Source organism: Sus scrofa, chromosome 13 (genome assembly GCF_000003025.6).
Source record: "Sus scrofa isolate TJ Tabasco breed Duroc chromosome 13, Sscrofa11.1, whole genome shotgun sequence".
NCBI lineage: Eukaryota > Metazoa > Chordata > Mammalia > Artiodactyla > Suidae > Sus > Sus scrofa.
In genome coordinates this window covers 137,066,771-137,090,002 of record NC_010455.5, presented here as the reverse complement: position 1 = coordinate 137,090,002, position 23,232 = coordinate 137,066,771, and the positions used below count along the sequence as shown (strand labels likewise).

General features: G+C 55.2%; 1 protein-coding gene across 3 annotated transcripts in view; it reads right to left on the bottom strand.

Annotated features, from left to right (window-relative positions):
* Positions 1-23,232, bottom strand: part of ADCY5 (adenylate cyclase 5) — a 168,050-nt gene that overhangs the window by 43,793 nt on the left and 101,025 nt on the right. For all 3 annotated transcript variants that reach the window (XM_021070244.1, XM_021070242.1, XM_021070243.1), the window contains exons 3-7: positions 19,487-19,608; positions 6,303-6,414; positions 4,445-4,572; positions 2,333-2,491; positions 1,382-1,523 (exon numbers count right to left, since the gene is read on the bottom strand). In XM_021070244.1, the coding sequence (XP_020925903.1) occupies positions 1,382-1,523; positions 2,333-2,491; positions 4,445-4,572; positions 6,303-6,414; positions 19,487-19,608 (663 nt within the window). The remainder of the gene's footprint in view (positions 1-1,381; positions 1,524-2,332; positions 2,492-4,444; positions 4,573-6,302; positions 6,415-19,486; positions 19,609-23,232) is intronic.

Here is a 23,232-nt window from a genome sequence, read left to right as displayed (position 1 = left end):
ATGTGTCAAGACAGAAGAACAAAGACCCAGAGAACCCAGGGCAGAGGGTCAGCCTTCAGCCTGGGTGGGGCAGGGGGGCAAGACTAGAGGTCCTGTGAAGCCAGCAGGTGGATGTAGGAGGAGGGGCTGGGGGGATTCCAGTGCCTTTATACTATGGCCAAATAACAAGCAAATGTTTCATTTTTCATTAATTAATTAATTAATTAATTTTTGCTTTTAGGGCTGTAGGTATGGCCTATGGAAGTTCCCAGGCTAGGGGACGAATCAGAGCTGCAGCTGCCAGTACACCACAGCTCACAGCAACGCCGGATCCTTAACCCAAGGAGTGAGGCCAGGGATCCAACCTGCGTCCTCACGGGTACTAGTCGGGTTCGCCACTGAGCCACAATGGGAACTCTAGGCAAATGTTTTAAAATGACTCAATCAAGCTACCAAGCACGTCCCCCAAAGTGCCTAAATTCTGCCATGCCTCTGCCGGTGTCTATGGTGGGCCTGACACAGCTCCCTCCGAGCCCCTCGGCCAGGACCCGTGTGCTGGGCTGTGCTGCTACAGCGGACAGTGCGCCCCTCTGAGTCCCTCTCAGGGGGGACGGCTGCCTCAAAGGTCTCTGCCCACCTTGAAAGACCTCCTTTTGCTGTCCCCAAGATACTCTCTGAACTTTTCTCACAGCTTAATTTTGTCTAACTTCTTAGGCAAGAAACAGGGAAGCTTTTTTCTACCAAAAGGCTGTGACCAGTGGATACATTCAATTGAAAAGATTTATCGGTCAAAGGTACCTTCATCTAGGGAGAAATAGAAAATGGGTAAAATATAAAATGAGGATTTGCTTTAAAAATTAAGAACATAGAACATGATACTATTAAAAATAGAAGCCTGAAGTCTGCTAATAATTCCGTTTCACATTTTGGCAAGTGTGGGCTGAGACAAAAGAAGAAAGAAGACAGACTAGAGAGGGAAAGAGGGGAACAAGAGTTTCAAGAAAAAAAAAAAGGTAAGTAAGTATAGGCAGGGTGGGGTGGTGGGGTTCCCCTAGTTTAGGAAGCAGATAAGAAACCAGATGCAAATAGAACCTGGTAAACACGCAGCTCCCTGATGCTTCGTTTCCATCTCATGGCCTTTCTGCTGAACTGTGGCTAACTGATTTGAGGTTTGCTGCATTTTTGCAACAGAAGCAAAATGAAAACATCCCCACTTTGCCATCAGCCTTCAAAAGGCTTCTGCAGCTCTCCCATTCTTCCCGAGGCGCAGGAGCAACTGCCTAAGGAATTCAGGACTTGACTCAAGGAGAGTGTGAAAAGAGAAGGTAAAGAAACGTCCTCTCTGACAAAATGAAGCCCTTCTGTCCCCCACCCGGCCCAGCCCCAGCCCTTGGCCCCAGACCCGCTTCTGGGTGCAGCGCAGAATGAGGAAGGTCTCGATACTGTGCTCCTTGAGGTAGGCGTTGCGCTCGCCCCCACAGCCTGGCTCCACCTCGTAGTCGCCGTTCAGATAGTTGAGGGTGGCCTTGGTGATGTGGATGCGTCTACAGGTGGGGAAGGAAGCAGGGAGAGGAGCGAAGCAGGTATGAATCCAAGAGTCGGGTTCCCAGGCAGAACCAAACTGCAGCCGACTCAACCATCCTTCAAATCCCAGGGCTCCGAACTCTGGCTCAAATGCTAACCCCGACCTTGATGCCGACCTTAGTGGACGGTAGCCCTCCAGCATCATCAGGATGGCTCAGGTGGGCCCCTCCCCAGCTCATGTCCTCCACGACCACACCCTATCGCATCAACATCCTGTTACTATAATAACATAATACACCATCCTCGTGCTGGGAGAACACGGCCTCCAGCCTCACAAACTGCAAACCTGCTCAGAATCCAGCGGTGGCTCCTGCTGACTACAAGACTGTGTCCAAGTCCCCCAGCCTGGCACAAATGTCTTTCTTAACACAGGCACTGTTTCTCCCCCTGGTTCCTAAAAGGCCATCTGTTCCACTTCCATTCCTTGGAAGTACTGTTTCCCTCTACCTGTGCCTGTCCTCAGCCTGCTCACTCAGCCTGGCACCCTCCCCCAACGCCCACCTTCTTCACCTGCCCCCATGCTGCTCCACCTGCCTGGCCAGCTCACCCCCCACCTCCTTATGTCCTGGCCACCCTCAAAATTATCCGGGGTCCTTTCCCTCCTTTAGAAGTCTACCCCACCTCCCACATCCCACAACAGGCTGCAGGTTGTGTAAATATCTTCTGGTTGATCATGCCCCTTACAACTTGCCATGTGTGGTGTCAGTGCTGTGATTAGCCGGTCGTCCTACCCACCCCGCCCCCTTCCCCATGACAGCCCCTCACTCACCCCGCCTTGCCTCCAGCTTCCATGTGGTTGGCCAGCGTGACATCGTTAGACCAGACATCGAACTGCCACTTCCTGAGGCCAAGGACACCGCAGTGCACTCGCCCGCTGTGGATTCCCACACGCATGTTCACGTTCACACCTGTCACCTCCCGGACCAGCCTGGGGATGGAGCAGGGGTAAGGCTGGGAGGGGGTCAGGGCCAGGCGCATAGAGTGGGAGTGGCTGGAAGGCAGGGGGTCAGGGTGTGTGAGAAGGCACGGGGGTCAAAATGTCATTTCTCTCCAGCCCAGCCCAAATCCGGAGTCTGAGACTTCAACCTGAAGGGCAGGGGCCGGGCCCTGGCACTCAGGTGCTGTTTCTCATCTTTCCCACAAGGTGGCGCAGCACCTCACACTAAAACCCAGGCCCCACAGCTTCCTTGCCCAGCTAGGGCACCTGAACCAGCGCTACCCTCAGCCAATAATTAAGTTGTGCTCTGAAAATGCAAGTACATAAGTGCCAACTTGAGTGGACAAGGAAGTTATAGCCACTCCAGACCCCATGCATGTAATTCTCAGATCCATCCACACTGCTGTTTCTTCCTCATTAGCAGGATAATGGAAAGAGGACACACGTCCTGCCCAGGAAAGAAGGGAGCCGGGGCAGGTGCAGAGGACCAGGGGCATTCCACACGCTAGAAGACAATGCTCATCCCCGCCACATGCACCACGCACATCCCCCGGGGGGTTCCCAGTAGGTGGGTGGGCCGCCCGTAGGAGGGGGAGTGGAATGGAAGCTCTACAGCTCTGGGAATGTGTGTGGGGCGAGCTTTGTGGAGGAGGAAGCCGGTGCTCTGGCGGGAGGAACCCAGCGTGCATTTTCCACCAGCAGCTGTGGAGCCAGCCGGCAATCTGAGCCTGGCGTGACAATCAGGACCACTAGGTGGACTCTAGCTCTCGCCCCAGCCCACTTAGTGAGAGGCTGACACCCACCAGAGGGAATATTGCATCACCCATCATTTCTCTTGTCCTGGGATCAACTCTGCAAATACTTTTGCCGGAGCTGTGCCTTCCATCCACGAGGCTTCTGGCCACTTGCTCAGGTGGATATCTCTCAGTCTACCTTTTTGGCTTAATTCCAAGGCCACCTCCGTCATGAAACCTGTCTTGGTCCTCCCAGTGGGAACAAATGCCCTCTCCCGGGCCCTCCCTTACCTGATGGTGTCCACCGGGAGTGCCTGTATTAGAGCAATGGGAGTCCTGGCCTCTCTCCCCTAACAGACTCCATGCTTCCAGGAGAGGGACTCACCGTCCAGCCCAGGCACGCAGGGGCATTCGGCAAAGACTGCCAAAAGGAACTGTGCCAAACAGGGTGGCCTGGCCACCTTCTGGGTTAGCTACTCTGACTTTGCCCACGGTGGCTTTTCCTTTGCCCTGTTCGGGCCACTTCTAAAGCTCAGTTACTGAACCCACAATGGGGCAAACTCTGACCTGCTCCCTTGGCTGACATGGAAGCTTGGCTTGTGCATGTCATTTAAAGACCAGAACTCCTTGTATGGTCAGCAGGAACCAAGGACTGGCCAAAGATCCTGTAGGTTAACTGCTCCCAGGAAGGATGGACTTGCTTGACTGGGGACATCTGTGTTTGCATCCACTTGCAGTATTGCTCTGGGGAGCTATTTGGCCCCTGTGAGCCCAACCTTTCTCATCTGGGAAGTGGGGCCGGTGGCTTGAACCCCTGGCTGGGTGGTTGTGAGGAGACCTGAAGGACGGTCCGGGGCACAGCACAGCTGCCAGCCGGTCTCCTCTCCGGGAGAGGTGGCACCACACCTCCCACTGCCCTGGGGTCTGCAAAGCCCTCCCTTCCTCTAGGACACGTCCCTCTGGGCAGGGCTTCCCAGGCTGCTGCAGAGGGAGCAGCTCAGGAAAAAGCCCAAAGCCAGCGCTTGTAAATCAACCCTCCATGAGGCCGGGGTCCTTGGGAGGCGGCTCTGCCCCACTGTTTCCCTGCCTCCATCGATTCAACATCAGTCAAGTTACTCGGGCTGTGGGACAGTCCCCTGCAGACAGGCAGTCCCCTGGGGATGGACCATGTCCCAACAGGCAGGCAGTCACCCTGGAGACAGGCACTTACGAGATGGCCTCAATCATGTCCATGCCCATCTCCACGCAGCAGTGGGCATGGTCCGCCCTGGCTTCAGGCAGCCCTGAGACGCAGTAATAACAATCTCCCAGGATCTTAATACGTAAACAGTGATTCTCCTGGAAAGCAAATTAATTAAAAATTAAAAATAGTAGGAAAGAGAAGTGGGAGGGAAGGAAACAGGAAGCAAGCAGATTCACCCCATGCCTGGAATAACTTGCCTTTTAGGGCAGCGAGCACAGACCCAGCTGCCAGCATGAGGTGTGGCCCCAGCCCCAGGGACAGGCTTATGGGGAGCCATGGGGGACAGAGGACAGGCTGAGTGGCAGGAGAGGAGCAGGTGAGTCCCAGGCTCAGGGACTCACTCGTGTGGCCGCTGCGGAGGCCCAAGAAGAATGCAGTGGGTCCAAGGTGGCAGCGACTGGGGTCCACCCATGAGTGTGAGGGCGGCCCCACCCTGACAGGGAGCGCCCACGCCACCCCCAGCCCCGGGCTCGCTGGGATGCTTGGCCTAAGGTTCTGTGAACAGTTTTCTGATGCTCCCTTTATGAAAAGACTGAGGCAGAGATGAGACATAACCAAAGCTCGCCTGACTCTCAGACTGAGGTTTTCATCCATCCGAGAGCATTGTGCTAAGTCAGCAAAGCACGGGCGCCGAGAATGCCCAGAGCCCCAGGTCATCCCGGGCGGCGGCAACCCACGCGTGAGTGGGATTGAGACGGACCATTGCTAATTGCCAATTCTGAGCTGTCGAGTGTGGCTCCCAGGAGTTATTTCATGAAGCCGGGATGCTGGCACCCGAGTGTCTGTGTGCCCTGGACTCTCCTTTAAGGCCCTTCTGATGCCCAAGGGCCAAGCATGAGCCTGTGCACCTTGCCCATGGTCAGTGAGAGAATCAGTGAGGTGTGAGGGCCGCTGTCAATGCCCTCGGAGGCCTGACACCGCCTCCCATCCGCGATCTGGTCTGCCATCCTGTGACAGCTCAGGGGACATGTCCATGTGTTGGTGGACACTGCAGAAGGTGGCCAGGACATAGGACTCGACAAAGGCCCAGAGCATTACTCAAAGCCACAAAGGCTGAGGAACAATGGCAGAGTGTAAACGGGAACAAAGGGACCAAGGTGTCCTTTGCCACTCCATGCCTGGGGTGGGGCACTTCCCATCTGTCCCAAAGCAGCAGAGTCCCTTTTCCAGAAGCCCTGGGGGTGACACACAGCGGTGGGCAGGCTACCTGGGGTCGAGACTCACTCTCTTCTTTTTTTTTTTTTTTTTTGGTCTTTTTGCCTCTTCTAGGGCCGCTTCCCGCGGCATATGGAGGGTCCCAGGCTAGGGGTCTAATCGGAGCTGTAGCCACCAGCCTATGCCAGAGCCACAGCAACTTGGGATCTGAGCCGTGTCTGCATCTGCGACCTACACCACAGCTCACGGCAATGCCGGATCCTTAACCCGCTGAGCAAGGCCAGGGATAAAACCTGCAACCTCCTGGTTCCTAGTCGGATTCGTTAACCACTGCGCCACAATGGGAACTCTGAGACGCACTCTCTTCTCACTCTGGCCAATCTCATCAGGAAACTGGCTCCGCGGCCACTCCCCTCAACACAAATTCCACAAACTTGGGGGTCTGGGCAGTGACACCTGCTGGCCTCCCCACCCTCATCCACTGATGGAGGGCTTGCTCCCTTGTGACCAGTGACACAGTGAAAGCATCTTTGTGGGCAGGGCACAGCGCCTGGGCCTGGGTCCGGTGAGTCCTCCATCACTGCATTCAACCCACAACCCAGGTCAGGCCACCCCTGCAGGCCTGGCTTGGGCTCATGGGGGCCCCAGGGCCGAGGGCAGGGTGACTCACCGCAGCCAGCTTGTCGAAGCGGGCGAAGAGCTCATTGAGGGTCATGACCAGCTCCTGGGCGGTGCACTGGGATGCCAGGCTGGTGAAGCCCTCGATGTCAGCAAACAGGATGCTGGGGAGACAGGCAGGGCAGCCCCTCATGAGGGAGGAAGGTCAGAGGCACACAGCAGGGGCCACCCTCTGCCTCGGGAGGGCTGCTGGCCAGCAAGAGGCTGGGGGGCTCCAAACAGCTGCTGGGGAGGGGTTAGAGAGAGCTGACACAGAGAGGGGGTCGCCAGCTTCAGGGGGAAGGCCAGGCCGGCCCTCCTTTCTGTATTTCCTGGTGGAAAAGGGGCACATGAGGCCTGGAAGCATATGGCTGCCGGAGTCACGCAGACAGGCCCACTCCCCGCCATCTTCTCAGACCTGCCCTGTCTGACCTGTGAGCAGCCCTCTCAAGGTGGTTAGGCTCAGGAGAAGGGTCTATGATTCCTCTGGTTTGGAAAGTGTTTCAGGCCCCAATGGCAGCCCTATAAAGGCTTCATGTCCCAGCTCCACACACAGGGGATCCGAGCCCAGGCCCTCCATTGCGAGGGAGTCCTCTAGAAGGACAGTCCAAAGAGGCCCGGGGAGGGGGGGAGAGGCGGAGACAGAGTGTCTGTGGCAGCCCCCGACCCTGTCCCTGCCAGCTCCCTCAGCCTTGTCCCAGGCCCCATCAGGTGCACCAGCTGGTCCCTGCAGGCTGCTCCATGATTGCTTATTCATTCTGGAGACTGAACACATCTTTCTGGTCTCTCAAGACTCTACCAGAGGTGAGGCCCCAGGGCCAGAACGTGGGAGGGCCCCTAGAGCTTTCTCTTCAAATGAACACAAAAATGTAGTAACTCTTGTGAACACAGATGCTCCTGGTGGCCAGGCGCAGGGCTGGGGGCCCTGAAAGAGGGCTGGGTGACCCGTCCCACAGAGGGGAGGCTGAGCCTGGGGCGGGGGCAGGGATGTGGATGGCAGCTGGGGCCTCTTCCTTCCCCAGAGCTCCCGGAGCTTGGACCAACAGTCTCACTTGAAATTAGAATGTAGGACTGAAGCTGTACCTTGTCATTTTATTTGGACAAAGTGCATTGGTGCATTAAGTATGTCTTTTCATTCTGATGCCTGATGTATGACATCTGGGCCCTTGCTCACCTGGGGAGCCCGCCCCTCCCAGGCCAGCTGGTTCCTAAAGAGTCATGCACTCACCTTAGAGTTCACCTCGCAGCCTAGCCAGGCCCTCACCCCCCCAGCACCACGCCCCTGCCCTGATCACCCCAGGGACAGGTGCCAGGTAACACGGGACAGTCCTATGCCCCAGAGCCCGCTGACGTTAGTCAAACAAGCCAATGCCAGGCCTGCTTACCCTCCCTTTCCTGCTTCTTCCCGCAGAAGCCACGGTATAGGCTCTCTCCCACCCTTCTCCTCCCTCTGCCTCCTGACAAACCCTGATGCTTCTCCATGTGCCCACCACCGCCAAAGGCATGGTGTGCCCTCTCCTCTCGGGAACTCTGAGTAACAAGCTCTCTTGCCAATGCCAGCCACTCTTGATCTGTTGGCCTCACCATACCTGGATAATAACACATTTTAAAACAGTTGGACACTGTTCTAAGCCCTTTACATGGATTAACTTATTTAAGCCTCGCAACCAACCTATAAGGTTGGAATCCTCTTTACAGAGCTAAGAAAAACTGAGGCCCAGAAAGGTCAAGTCACCTGCCCGAGGCCACACAGTTCAAGAGTTGTGCCAATACATATCATGCTGTCTGTCAGCTCCGCAGACACATCTAAAATGAATAAAGCACAATTCACTGGACTGGCACTGTCTACGGGGCAGAGGGAGGTGAAGGCGGCACATGGGGGCTGCAGTAGGTAGGCAAGTACAGGACTCCCTCAAGAGGGAAGACACCGGGCAGCCAGGCTGGGCCACCAGGGAGCACACCCTGGGGCTCAGGCTAGGCTGTGTCACCTCCCAGGAAAAGCACAATAAGGCAACCCCCAGGCCCCCAGCCCAGTGCTGTTTCCCAGCTTCCCGGCTCCTCTAGCCACTCTGATGCCAGCCCAGATCCGCGAAGACGAGCGCAGCAGGAAAGCCAAAGAGAGCAGGAGAAATGTGGGGAGCTGGTGAAAGAGGAGACAATTGAGGGGAAAGAAGAAAACGGGAGGAGGAGGAACAGAGGGAGGGAGACTACCCATCAGCCCGCAGGGCTCAGAAATTAGACAAGTTGCTCCAGAGGGGCCCGTGGGCCAGGGGCTCAGAGATGAAAGGGAGCCAGTGTCTCCTGCAGGCTTTTTTTTCCTCGTCTTTTTAGGGCCTCACCCAGAGCACATGGAGGTTCCCAGGCCAGGGGTTGAACAGGAGCTATGGCTGCTGGCCTACACCACAGCCACAGCAATGCCAGATCGAGCTGCGTCTGCAACCTACACCACAGGTCTTAGCAAAGCTGGATCCTTAACCCACTGAGCAAGGCCAGGGATCGAACCCACAACCTCATGGTTCCCAGTTGGATTGTTTCCTCTGAGTCATGACAGGAACTCTTCCATCAGGCTTTGATGCCTAGTGTGGGCACATAGGCTGGGCACCCTGCCTGGGGGAGTCTGTGGACATCCACGCCGCTGCCGGTGGGCGAGAGAGAGGGTGTGTGCGGGGACACGGCCATGCTCCAGATGCTGAGCCCTGCTCCCTAAGGAAGGGCAGACCCCCCCACCATGGACCCCCTGCCACCTCCCTGGCTGCCAGTCCCCCAGGCCGCCACTCCACCCACCCAGGAAGAAGGAAATGGTCTCTCCCAGTCTGTGTAAAAGCATGGTTCCACAGTTGTTCTGGAAATTCTTCTTTAATGCTCAAGAAATCAAAGCTGAGAGAAGCCGAAGTCAAAATCAGCTACTCAGTCAAGAAACACCTTCAGAGCAAGAGTCAGTATTTCAAAGGCAAAGCCAGCAGACACCCGGCCCAGTGGTTCCACAGCAGAAGCCTTGGAGGGGCTGATGAGACCTCAAAGTGGGAAGGGAAAAAAATCCCCCAAACCTGGCAGAGGCAGGATTGCGATGGGCAGGGTGACCCAGGCGCCAAGAGGAGAAGGGAGGAGAGAAAGAAGAATGGGCCGCCCTTAAAGCACAAGGCAGAGTGTGTGGACCAGGGCTCAGGAGGCCTCCTTTCACTGAGCCCTGCAGGTGCGTGAGCTTACCTGCAGCCCTGCCAGGCCAGGAGGGATGTTGCAGGGCTGCGGCCACCCCCCTTCTCCTCGGGGGCCTCCTTGGGCCTTACACGGCATGGCACTATTCACTGCAGCTCTCACCTCGCTAGACCAGCGGCTCTCAGACCTGACAGTTTTATATGGAGAGGTCCCGAAGTCCCATCCCCAGGCATTTGACTTGGTTGGCCGGAGGTGGGGCTCTGCCATGGATTGTTTTTGTTCTGCTTTGTTTTATTTTAATCTTCCTGGGTGATTCTATATGTAGCCAGGGTTGAGAACCACTGTGCTAGTTTAAAGGTCACCTTCTCAAGGCTTTCACCACCTTATTTAAACTGCAACCCCTCTCGGAGTTCCCGTCGTGGCTCAGGGGTTAACGAATCTGACTAGGAACCATGAGGTTGTGGGTTCGATCCCTGGCCTTGCTTAGTGGGTTAAAGATCCGGTGTTGCCGTGAGCTGTGGTGCAGGTCACAGACATGGCTCGGATCCCGAGTTGCTGTGTCTCTGGCATAGGCTGGCAGCTACAGCTCCGATTCGACCCCTAGCCTGGGAACCTCCATATGCCGGGGGTGCAGCCCTAGAAAAGGCAAAAAGACAAAAAAAAAAAAAAATTTGCAATCCCTCTCATATGTCTATCTCCCTTCCCTACTAAATTTTCTCCATTGAACTTTCCACCATTCAATATATAATTTATTACTGTAGTTGTTATTTATCATTATGCTTCTGTCTGTATTTTCCCTACATCCCAGGAGGGATTTTGATCTACTTCATTCAACACTACATCCCAGCCTCCAGTACAATGTCTGGCACACAGAGTAATTGCTCAATAAAATCTTCAATGGAATGACTGAATGAACGAGGACAGGTCATATCCACCTGGCTCTCTGCTCTCTCCATCCCCCTCCACACACACACACACACACAGACACACACACATACGCGTGCGCACACACGCACATGCACACCCCTAGGATAATATCTAGCACATAGTAGGTACCTGTGTTAGTGTCCTAAGGCTGCTATATGAAAGCACCACAAACTGGGTGGCTTAAAAAAAAGAAATTTGGGAGTTCTCATTGTGGCTCAGCAAGTTACACACCCGACTAGTATTCATGAGGGTGTGGATTCCATCCCTGGCCTCACTCAGTGGGTTAAGGATCTGGTGTTGCCGTGAGATGCGGTGTAGGTGCCACATGCAGCTTGGATCTGGTGTTGCTATGACTGTGGTGTAGGCTGGCAGCTGCAGCTCCGATTCAACCCCTAGCCTGGGAATTTCCATACGTGCAGAAATTAGGGTGCGGCCCTAAAAAGCAAGCAAACAAACAAAAAACCCCAGATATTTATTCTGACCCAGTTTTGGAGGCTTGAAGTCTGAAGTTAAGGTGTCGGCAGGGCCCTGCTCCCTGTGTGTCTCTGGGTAGAATCCTTCCTGGCCCTTTCCAGCTTCCAGTGGTGGCTGTCAATCCTTGTGCTTCTTGGCTTGCAGCTGTGTCACTCCAACCTCTGCCTGTGTCCTCGTAAGGTGTCCTCCATGCATATGTGCATCTTCGCAGGGCATTCTTCTCTTCTTATAAGGGCACCACTTACATTGGATCGGGGCCCACCCTCTCCAGCATGACCTCATCTTAACCTGTGTCATCTGCAAAGACTCTATGTCCAAACAAGGTCACATACACAGGTGCCAGGGGTTAGGACTTCAACATATCTTTGAGGAGGACACAATTCAATCCACACAGGGTCTAATATATATTTGCTGAATAGAAGAGACTATTCATAGTAAAGCAAGGAAGAAGCCGGACCCATAAGTCCATAGCTCTTCCTTCTACCCACTGGGCCTCTTGGGGTCCCAGGCATGTCATTTTAGGAGCCTAGAGGGCCCGGGGCCTGGCACCCAGCAGATACCCAGCAGTGTTCACAGAACTAACAGCAGAACGGTGGCCAGGCAGCTTGCGGTCTGTGCCAGGGGACAGGGGAAACAATACCTGTGTGCAAGGGGCTGGGTGCTTTAGAAAGCCTGGCCCCCTCCAGTCTGCAGGGATCTACTTTTCTCGAGCAGTTCTTTTGCGGGTGCCAAGGAATCCTGGATGGGCAGGTTGCTGGCTCCCTTTGTTCAGGTGGTGTGACGGTGACCAGCAGCCAGGGAGGAGATGGCGCAAAGCAAGGCTCCAACTTGCACAGAAGCTTGGACAGGTCCCAAGTCTGAACCCTGCAGCCTCGCCTCCACGCTGATGGAAACCCTGCCACCTCCTCGTCCCCCCACCTCCTGGCAGAGGTGAAGTCACACTCCTGGGCCGCCTCGGGGGAGGATGCTGCAGAGTGGCTGTCACTTCTGGAGGCTCCTCTGTTTTACGAGGTCTACCCAACGGCAAGCTGTCTGTTCTGCTGGCCAAGATTTCCTGATCTGCTCCTTGGCAATTCCAAAGGCCATTTTACACCAGCACAGGGCCCAGACATGCAGAAAGGTACTAATTCATCGATTAGCTCCCACTTGAGAGCTCGTCTTGGCAACGCGATCAGGCCCTCCTGGTGGGCGCACAGAAGCTGGGCAGGCCCGCTCTGGCTGCACACTCCTCCCTAATTGCCTGCCATCCATCACTCACGGTCGCCTGCATTCTACTCCAGAGGCAAGAGCAGGCAGGCTCTGCACCCCAGTTACCACAACAGGCCCTTCAGCTCTCTGTCACAGCCTCAGCGCAGCCTCGCCAGGTGCATTTTTGGTTAAGAGAGTTTCTTCACTGTTTCCCCCTCTCACTGCCAACAGGCCCCAGGACCAGATAGAGTTGCCACATCTGATCCTATTCCTGCACAGAAGCCACATCCTGCAGCATCTTTGAACAGCTAAAAGCTAGGGGGCTGGGCAGGGGGCAGCATGAGGACCTGCTCCTCTGAGCTCCTGCATCGCCCCCCCCCCGCCCCCCATCTGGCACAAAGAGGGAACTTGAGAAATGCCAAGAGGCAAGCCCTCTGTTTGCCCAGGAGGGGTAGGAGCCCGAGGACAGAGGTCATGGTGTGGGGGCCGGGAAGGAAGCATGGCAAGGTCTCAGCCCAACTCTAGGGATGGTGGGCCCAGTGGGAACTGAAGGTTCTGGGAATCAGGGCAGGAAGCACCCTGGAGGCCCAGCCACAGGCCAGGGGTCTCTTCTGGACTGAGAGGGCTGCCCCCTCAGCATCTCTCCATTTGCTCCAAGCCCTACAACCCAGAGAGCCACCTAGGTCCATGCCCCTTGTCAGACAAAGGAGCGGGGATGGGCCTCTCACAGGCACTAGGTGAGCAGTGCAGTCAGGTGTGGTCTTATCAACACCTGGCTGAAAGTGGGCACCGGACCTGGGCGTTTTCCAAGGGGAGGTGGAAAATGGTTAAGGTGGGGCATCGCAACAAGAGCAGCTGGGGGACCATCCAACAGCAGAGGCTGGAAGAAACAAAGAGGAAGGCCAAGGGGAGGACGCTGAACGCAGTGGGTGTGTCCGCACACTTCATTAAGTGAAGTAAGCCAGACACGAAGGGACATCCACGGTAGGATTCCATTCGTATGAGGACCCTGGGAAGAGCCAAATTCATAGAGCGTGGAATGGTGGTTGATGGGAGCCAGAGGAGGGTTGGGGGCGTTAGGATTCAGTGAGTACAGATTTTGGGTTTTGCAAGATTAAAAAACTTCTGGAGATGGACGGGGGTGACGGTTGTACGACAATGTGAAGGTCCTTAATGCCACTGAACGGTACACTTAAATTGGTTAAAACGATAAATTTTGTACTATGTATCTTAACCACAATTAAAACAATTGATTAATTAAAAGACCCAACCCCAGTAGCTCTACCAGAGGGGTTGTGAGGCTGCTGTTCCCACAGCGCGGGGCTCAGCCCGAGCTCACTGGCGAGGGCCGGATATTCCCTAAAAGGTGAGCACAGTGTCTTTTCCATCTACTCTGAGTCATGCCTGGCACCTAGCAGCGCTCAATAAATTTGTGGAATGAATGAGATGATAATACAAAAGCCCTTTATATCTATAATTGATGTGATATATGGCAAGAAAAGAATACTACTTCTTTTTTTTTGTCTTTTGTCTTTTTAGGGCCACACCTGCAGCATATGGAGGTTCCCAGGCTAGGGGTCAAATTGGAGCTACAGCTGCTGGTCTACACCACAGCCACAGCGACGCGGGATCTGAACTGTGTCTGTGACCTACACCACAGCTCACAGCAACGCCAGATCCTTAACCCACTAACCGAGGCCAGGGATCGAACCCACATCCTCATGGATACTAGTCGGTTTTGTTAACCACTGAGCCATGACAGGAACTCCCAAGAACACTTTTCTTAATCTCAGGTTCGAGACGGGAATGCTGTGTGTTTGTGGACCACACCTCTCGGTCGTCCGATGGCTGGGGATGTGGGGAGCGAGACATTTCCCTCTCTGCCCACAGAGTGCACAATCCACCCACGGGTATCTGAGCATCGCGGACACTGTCGCGTGGTCATTATAATTCAGAACCACGCCGTGGCTGAGCCAGACGCCAGAGTGACCTGGGGACACAGCCAAGTCCTTGAAGGAGACGGGAGAGGAGATGATAACCTTAAAGGGGGGGGGGTGCTGGGGAGAGATGGGAAGGGAGGGAGGAGGGCGGGGGGCAGCACAGCCCTCCCCAGACCCAGCTGCACCTGTCCTGTGCAGGGAGGGGGGAGTGTTACCTCATTTCCACTCCTGGGTCAATAGCCCCTCTGCCAGACCCCCAGCTCCAGCCCCTCCAAGGCTCCTGGGTCTCTGAGAATGAGGCTCTCATTCCGGCCAATGTACCAAGACCCCCACCCCCTGGCAAGCACAGCACATCATCCTGAACTCCCCCCAGCATCCAAATAGATGAAGCCCTGTGAGGAAGGGGTTTCTTTAGCAGACGACTGGCACCTCCTGGAGGAGGGGGCCTTCTCTCCACTCCCACAGATAGCAGAGTCTCTGGAAAGATCCATCGCACCCCCTACAACCTGTAAAACCTCAGGGCTCCGGTGTGTGGACCGATCAGGTGTGGGCCATCCTCCTTTAGTAGGGACCCTGGTGGAAGCAGGGAACCCTTGAGTACCTGCTCAGGTCTGGTGGGGTGTTCCCTGCCCCCTGAAGCCTTTGGGTATGGGGTTCCCTGACCTTGACTCTCATCTGGTAGCCTGCCCAGGAGCAGGCTCTGCCTCAGCAGGGTGAACAGTCTGCAGCCATCTCCTAGGCCAGGGGCTACACACTGCACCCTGTACCTCCCCTACCCTCCCAGCACCCCTGCAAGAAGCCCCAGAGTTCCTCTTACAGGCTCTGCTCATCAGTGACTGAGCAGTGCGCCGTTTAGCACCATACCCCGCTAGAACGCACAGTCCATGTCGACAGGTCCCTAGCCCTGCTCCCTGTGTGACACATCCCCACTTTACTAATGATGAATCCTTTGTTAGTGTATGTCTTCCCACACTGAAGGCGAGCTTCCCAGTGACAGGACAGTGTCCCCCTCAATTCCCACCATGGTCTCTGCCTCTAGCTAAGTAGTGGTTCCTGGTGATGCAGGCAGAAGTTAAATCTTTACTGAATGGGAGTTCTCATGGTGGTGCAGAGGAAATAAATCTGACTAGGAACCATGAGGTTGCGGGTTCAATGCTTGGCTTCACTCAGTGGGTTAAGGATCTGGCGTTGCCGTGAGCTATGGTGTAGGTCACAGACGTGGCTTGGATCCTGCATTGCTATGGCTACGGTGTAGGCCGGCAGCTATAGCTGTGATTCAGCCCCTAGCCTGGGACCTGCTCAACACAGACATTCGTTTTCCTCCACAAGCGTGACTGCTTGGCAAGGGTGAGCTGGCAGTACCCGGATTTTGGCTGCATCAGTACCTTTACTCTGTCTCCCTGATGTGGTGCCTTCCCCGGGTGGCACCAACCCCCATGTCCCTCCTCCCAAGGCAGAGCACCAGAAGCCCCCAACCTGGAGCACATCCTGGAGTCCCTTGTCCCAGGAGTGGGGACAGCACGGCCCTGCTCTGACCCTGGCACTGTGTCTAGGGGGAGGAGAGGTAGGCAGGAGGGCTCCCCAGCCTCAGGTCTGAATCCAGCAGGAGCCCTGGCCCCAACTGACCTGTCCAGCCAGCAAGGCTGAAACAACTCCAACTGTTACCACATCTCAGACTGGAGAGGCATCTGAGGGGAGGTCCATGCCGGTCTCAAGTCTTGCTTGGCCTCTGGCCTGCCTCAACCCACGGCCAGTGGTGGCTCAGCACCAGAGCACCTGACAGGCTCCTGAGAATCCTGGGAATTGTATGCTGTGCAATGATTCTGCTTGGGGCTGGGGCTGGGGGCAGGGGGGCGGGGGAACAAGGTCACAGAGAGTGATGGGCGCCTGACTGTCACCTTTCCTGCCCAGGCCTGCTCCTGGGTCTCTTCTAGTCTCTTCCTCTTCTCTTCCTTCTAGCCTCTGCTACCACCTACTCGTCTCTCCCTCTTCTTAGATCCAGGCCCAAGCGGTCACACTGCAGAGCTGATTTATTTTTCCTGTGGCCTTGCTCTCGGTGGGGTTAGAGAATAGCATGTCATCACCCTCTCTAAATATTACAGCTCCCCAGAGAATTGACAAATGTGACTCATCACCCTTGCACTCCAGCTCCAGCATCCCCAGGCCTTTCTCTGTTGATGGGAGTGTGATAATAATCATAATAATAACAGTAACAACAATAATAGCTGCTCCCAATTACCAAACACTTGTTCTGTGCCAGATATGGTGCTAAGCGCTTGCCTCACATTATTTCACTTACTCGTTAACAACCCTGCTAAGCAGGTGATCTTTCTGTCTTAACATGCAGATGAGGGTTCCGAGTGGCTCAAAGCCTGTACCTCGCCCTGGTCACACGGCAGAGCTGGGATAACAGCAAGGGCTGCCTAACCTAGGGTCCCCAGGGCTAATCACTGAACCTTGAGCCAAGCCCCAAAGTGCATGTCTATGCTGTGATGTCATCCCTTCAGCCAGGACTCAATCCCCACCTGAGGCCAAAGGTTCAGCCCCAAACAGGAGACGAGGGCGAGGGATGTGTTTCCATCAAGAGCAGTGGCTGATGAAACAGGGAAAGGGGCCCCAGCCGGAAATTTGCATATGATTGCTTGCGGCTAGGATCTGATGTGTACCAGCCAGCCCTAGTCCTGGCAATTTCAGAGTCAGAATTATGTCTGTCCCGATGAAAATGATGGCATCTTAGTTCGTCTCTCCTTTCATCTTGCTGATTGCTGTCATTGATCCTGAGCACATTCGGGAACAGAAATGCCCCCGCTGTGGCTGGGGTCTGATGCTTGCCATGCGGATCCTCCAGGCACTCTGTAATGAGGGTCCTGTTCGTTTCTTGACCCAAAATCACAGCCTCTGTGAGAGAGGAGGGGTGAGGTGGTGGCCCCCCCAGAGGGTGGGCCACCCCGTGGGGTAGTCTCTATGGAAGAGACCTGAGTCAGCTCCTCTGGCCCAACCTCTTTGCTGCAGGGCTGGCCCAAGAGCCAGCAAAAGAGGGATGGGAAGTAAGACGATGCCCACCATGGGCATTGATGCAGGGGTGGCTGGATGAGCTGGGGGTGCCTGTCAAGCCAGGCTGAGAATCCGCACCCTGCACACCGGACTGTTTCTAAGCAGTGAATTTTCTGGATTTCCATTGTGTTCCACTTTATAGTTTAGTAAATCTTCGGAAAGCTCTGCTGTGCTAAGGACGATCGAAGCAAGTACATCTTATCCCTTCTCTGCCCGAAACAGAGCAGTGCTGGAGCCAGTGAGGTGGGGAAGACAGGACCAAGGGAGAAAGTTCCAGAAGGATGGAGCTCAGGGGCTCATTTGTGTGGGGACCACATGGTGGGTCACTTCTTCCCACCTGAACCTTGGACCTCTGGGATTTGTTCTGATACAGAAGGCTGTTTTTTTACAGGTCCCAAGATAGGGAGCCCCAGATTTGAGGGGTAGCCATCAGACAGGAAAGGCCCCTGTGGCTCTTGAGTCACACATACAGATAGGAAGCCAACCCCCAAACCTCTTCTTTGAAGCCTCCGTTTCTCGAGGGCTCCTCAAGCCTGCTTCCCACAGAATTACCCTACAAACCTGCTGGGCACCAAAAAACAAAACAAAACAAAACAAAACAAAACAAAAACATCTGTCTAGCAGTTGGGCCAAGTACAAACTCCGAAATCAAAAAGCCTTCTGGGGGCAATTCCCTCACTTAACCAGTAATGCATCTGGGACCAGTTAATCTCTGTGCCCTATTCCCTCATCTGTTTTTTTTGTTTGTTTTTTGTTTTTGTCTTTTCTAGGGCCACTTCCACAGCATATGGAGGTTCCCAGGCTAGGGGTCTAATGAGAGCTGTTGCTGCCGGCCTACACCACAGCTCACAGCAACGCTGAATCCTTAACCCACTGAGCAAGGCTAGGGATCAAACCCCCAACCTCATGGCTCCTAGTCAGATTCGCTAACCACCGTGCCACAACGGTAACTCCCTCCCTCACCTGTTAAATGGGGATTATAATAGTACCAGACTCTTATATTTGCTGTGGGGATTAAGTGACTAGGCGAATGCGCTTGGAACAGTGCTTGGATTAACCAGAGCTCTGGACAAGCATTAGCTATTGTTCACCAGTGTGAGGACAGAGGCGGCTGGAGGAGACCAGCAGGGAAGTTCGCACCTACTGAGGCCCCCACCCCACCTCCCCCTTGAGCTCAGCTCTGCCGAGCCCGCAGCCCCTTAGGACACCTGCCAGGCACGGAGCCCCGGCCAGGGCATCTTTTCCCCTGAGAGTCCACACTGGCCGCGCTGTCCCTGCCTGACGGTGGAGTGATGGTGGGCTTTGGGGGTGTCGGGGGTTGATAGGGGGAAGATACCCTGAAAACTGGGGACAAATATGTTGTACAGATACTTTTCTCTCCCAAAGGCTTAAAGCCTGCTCTGGGGAAGGGATGGGGGATGCAGGCGAATCGACAGTCTCAGATTCCAGGACACACTAGGAACTGGGCGGCTCTGCCGGTTCCACATGCCAGCCCAGTGCCCTGCCCAGCCCTGCTGCCATCAGCCTCATCTTGAATGTACGTATGAGGGGGTGTGTGTACGTCTTTGTGTGAGTGCGTCCAGGCACAAGAATTTACATTATTCTGTTTAACCCCTTTATTGAAAATTCAGTGTAAACCTTCAAGAGCGTCTCTTCACACCAACCTTAGAGGACTCCTGGGTCTTAGGGAAACTCGCCCAGAGAGAAAGGAACTCTCTCAAAGGCAAACAAGCGGCTCCTTTTCTGGGCATATGGGAGGATTATCAGGCTCTCCAGGAAGCCATGCTGGATAAAGGCCACTGTATCGTTGGTGTCCCCACGGAACACAGAAGCAGATTTTGCACTCTATTAATCTACATCTGTTTACATGTCCCTGCTGTCAGCACTTCTGTTTATAGGGAAGCAGCAAACAGGCAGTCAAAGGAGCATGGGCTTCGGGGTGGCCGATCTGGGTGCACCCCGCTTTACCACCCCTGGCTGAGTGACCTTGGGCAGGGGTCTTCACCGTTCTGAACCCAGTCCCTAAACAAAGGATGCTGTTAAGGGCTCCCACCCTGTAGGGTTGTCAGCTTCCTGAAAGGATTAGCAATAAGGTGAATCAAGTCTGGTACAGTGCCTGGCACACACTGGCTTAGACCACATGGAAGCTGCTGGATGGTGGGGAAGATTGAGACAATGATGGTGACATTTGGGTACCACGTCTATGATTTCCACCTCCCTTTTTAGGCTAGAAGTTTCCCCAACAGCTTTCTCCTTTCTCCTCCTTCCTTCTGCGGCCTCACCTCCTTCTCTGCTATAATAATTCATTTAAAAGACCTAGAGGGGCAGGGCTGGGGCACCCTAGACAACACACGTCCCAAAGCCACCAGACCACCCTGTTCTTAAGGGGGGGGTGTCATCTCCTTTGGGATTCAGTGTTCCCACCCTGCCCTCGCCCCCACCCCAATGTCACCCCTACCTCACATTGTCATGTTTCTGGATGTAAATCTTATGGAACATCATATCCTCCTGCTTGGCGTTGATGTCTGCTTTCATCTCCATGGCAACGTGGCGGGGAAGGACAGACAGCAGGAGCCGCTCCTGGGGAGGGAAACAGATGCTTTTGTCACAGCTCCTCCCCTTGCTGGCAGTCCCCTCTCCTCGCCAGGCTTCACTCCCCCTACTTGTGCCCCCACCCACAGGGGCCTGGAAAACCTCTCAGGCTCTCCTTGCATGTGTTGGGGGGTAGGGTCGTGTCTCAGGGCTGCCTGACCCACCCCCACCCCCATCTCCCTGGGACACCTCCCGTGTCTTCAGTGAACATGGGAAAAAGCACTCCTGGTGAATCTGTCTGTAGCACCGAGCATCTTAGGTGAGAATCCTGGGTGTCATCTGAGACCTTGGGCCAATGACTGGACTTTTCTGAGCCTCAGCTTCCTCATCTGTAAATAGGGATGGAGTTGTAGGGACCCTTAGAGGAGACGGATTCAGTCATGAGCTGTTCACCGAGCACCTCCTGTGCGGCAGGCATCATGTTGACTGCCAGGAGCTAGAAGTGTGAAGGATTCAGGCATGGTCCCTCCTTCAAAAATCCCGTCTCCTGTGGGTACAGGTACCAGGGGGCACTGAGCAGGGGGACCTGACCGAGGCTGGGGAGAAGTGGGGTGGTCACAGAAGGCTTCCCAGGGACCAGACGATGACCCGTGGAGCAGGCAGCTCCCTTTCTAGGTAGGGCACGGTGGCCCAGGAGGACGGGAAAGCTGCCCCATTTTGAGTAACTGAGAAATTAAGACTGGCTGAAAGGGAGGTTGGAGGGAAGCAGGGAGAGGAGCCGGGGCCACCCTGTGGAGTGGGGTAGGGTCATGTCAGCCCTTGGTGGGGTCTTGACTTTGCCCCCTTTCTGCATTCTCCTGCAGGGCCTGCCTGCTCCAAGAGGTCCAGCTGCCCCTGAAGCGGCGCCCTCCGTAGTCCACGCCCCACCAACGCCAGGCGCTCTGGAGGTTCTGGATCATGACCGATCTCTGGGGCCTGTCCTTGTAGCTGCCTCCAGCCCTCCTCATTCTCCTGTCCTTCAGCACCAGGAGCTGGGCCGTCCTCCCCCTCCATCTGCCCCCATGGCCCTCAGCCCTTCACCTGCTTCTGAATCTGCCTGGTGTCTCTCTCCCTCCTCCTGGCCCCATCTCTGTCCTCTTCCTGCTCACTCCTGCCCTCTGGAGCAAGGCTTCTGCCAGCACCTCGCCAGTCTCCTCCATACCGCCCCTGAGTCTCCAGCTGCCTGCCAGATGTCCTGCCGCCACCACCTGCCATCACGCCCACAGCACACTCACCCTCCCGAGGGCTCTTCTCACGTTTCCTGCCTTTGCCCATGACACGTCCCCACTCTGTTCTCCTGGTCACCAAGGTCAAGACCTTACCCATGTAAACTGCTCTTGCTTTTCGGAAATTTTTCCCCCAAGACCCATCCCTCTCCCTTCAGCCTCAGGCCTGCCCAGCACTGGTAAATCCTCCCTCGGTTCCACCAGACTCTTCTGGACCCACTGGGTTTACTCCATATTTTCCACAGCAGCCCAACTCCCTCACTCCATCTGCCCCCTCCCTGTGCCAGGCCCGCTCCCACCCACCTGGGCCTGGCTGCCATTCTCCTCTCCATCATCCCACTCTCAGCCTCTAGCAGGTTTAGGCTCCTTCAGGTCAGGACTGGGTGACCAGGGCAGTCTCCAAATTGGTTCCTCTGTCAGGCGCTTCTGACTCATCCTCCACATGCAAGCCAGTGAGTGGTCTTCCCAAAACAGCCACCTGAGCGCTTCGCTGCCCGGCGTCAGCCCTGCTATCCCTCCTGCAGCTTCCAAGGGCTGGCGCACCCTCTCTTTGGCCTCCAAGGGGTTCCAAGATCTGGCTCCTCCCCACCCAGCAGCCCCAAACTGAAGTCCGCTCTCTGCTCCAGACGGTGAACCACGAGAACCTCTCAAGCTTCTGGTAATGTTTTCCTGCCTCTGCCCACAAGCTCCTCAGCTAGACTCACCATCCTCATTACTGCAGCTAACCCTCCTCAGGCGCACCCTCTTGCCTGGAGGAGGGTCCTGGCTCTGGCTGCCAGCATCCCCTCGCCAGCCAGGCCTTCTTAGAGATCACTTGGTGTTTCAATGGTTTGGTGCCAGCGTCTCCCTGAGGATGGGAGCTGCGACTTGCTCAGCTCCACTGCTGACAGCCTTATACATGGAAAACTGGTAAACCAGTGAGGGAGGGTGCCCTCTGTGGGCCAACCTGGTCTCCCCAGGCATCAGTGGACATGGCCATTGAATGCCATCTCCTATTTACTGAACTCTCAGTAAACAGCTACTGGTGATAGAAAGACAAGCTGAGGAGCTCCCACTGTGGTGCAACAGGATCGGCAGTGTCCTGGGAGCCCCGGGACACTGGCCCAGCACAGTGGGTTAAAGATCCGATGTGCAGCTTGGATCTGATCCATGGCCCAGAAGTTCCATATGCTGGGGAGTTGGGGGGGAGCAAAAAAGATAAAAAAAAAAAAAAGAAAAAGAAATACAAGCTAAAGGGCAATTCTGTGGAAATACAGGATGAGTGGAAGAAAGTGTGTGACAAATTGTTTAGGTTTATGAGAGACTTTCCTACATTTACAATTAGTTTCAGGGCTGAGGGCCAGGTGGAGCAGGCAAGGGGTGGCCAGGGAACAATGTTGAGTCCCCTCATCAAGTGGCACCTAGGAGCAGCCCTGGATAAAGAGCATCCCTTTCTGTAGAGGGCAGGAGAGCCTGACTCTGGGCCCTGGCTGGTGGGGAGGGCCTGTCCCCCAGAAGTATGCCTCCCCTCCCTGATGCCTGGGCCTGGAACATGGTATGGCAAACGTATTTCTCCCCCACATCCCTGTGGGTTCACTGGAATGTCCAGCCTGTCCAGGGCCAGCACAGTAAACTGTGATGGAGAGTAGAATGCTAATGTTACTAGAGAAGGGACAATGTCTAGAAGTGAAAGGGGACAAAACCTAAATCGGGACAGGAAGGAGATGTCCTGATCTCAGGGAGAGATGCTGTGGACTGGAAGAGGGATGAGAGAGGGGGCTTTTGACCAAGGTAGGGGGGTTGGGGGTGGGCAGGGTGCAGAGGTGAGGCAAGCTTTTCCTCTTTCCTTCTTTCCTTCCTTCCTTCCTTCCTTCTTTCCTTTCTTCCTTCCTTCCTTCCTTCCTTTCTTTCTTGTCTTTTAGGGCCACGCCTGCAGCATATGGAGGTTCCCAGGCTAGGGGTTGAATCAGAACTGCAGCTGCCAGCCTACACCACAGCCACAGCCACAGCAATGCAGGATCCAAGTGGCAGCAGTGACTTACACTGCAGCTTGTAGCAATGCCAGATCCTTTAACCCACTGAGCGAGGCCAGGGATTGAATCCACATCCTCATGAATACTAGTTGGGCTCTTAATGTGCTGAGCCACAGTGGGAACTCCGAGGTGAGGTAAGCTTTTCAAGAACAGACAGTGGGAAGACTCAGGGATACGCCTGGGCATGGATTTCATTGAAGAGGCTGCACCTGGAGCCCAGATGGGGCCAGGAGAGCACATGGGAAGGCCTGACCTCAGACTGGATGGCATGAGCTGGGGGCCTGGCCTGGCACAGCAGCCATGGTCCAGGCCTGGAAGGGAAGCAGGGACAGGTGGTGACTGGGGAGGGCCTAGAGAGGCCCTGCAGAGCTCTCCCCCTGGCTCAGCATCTGGAT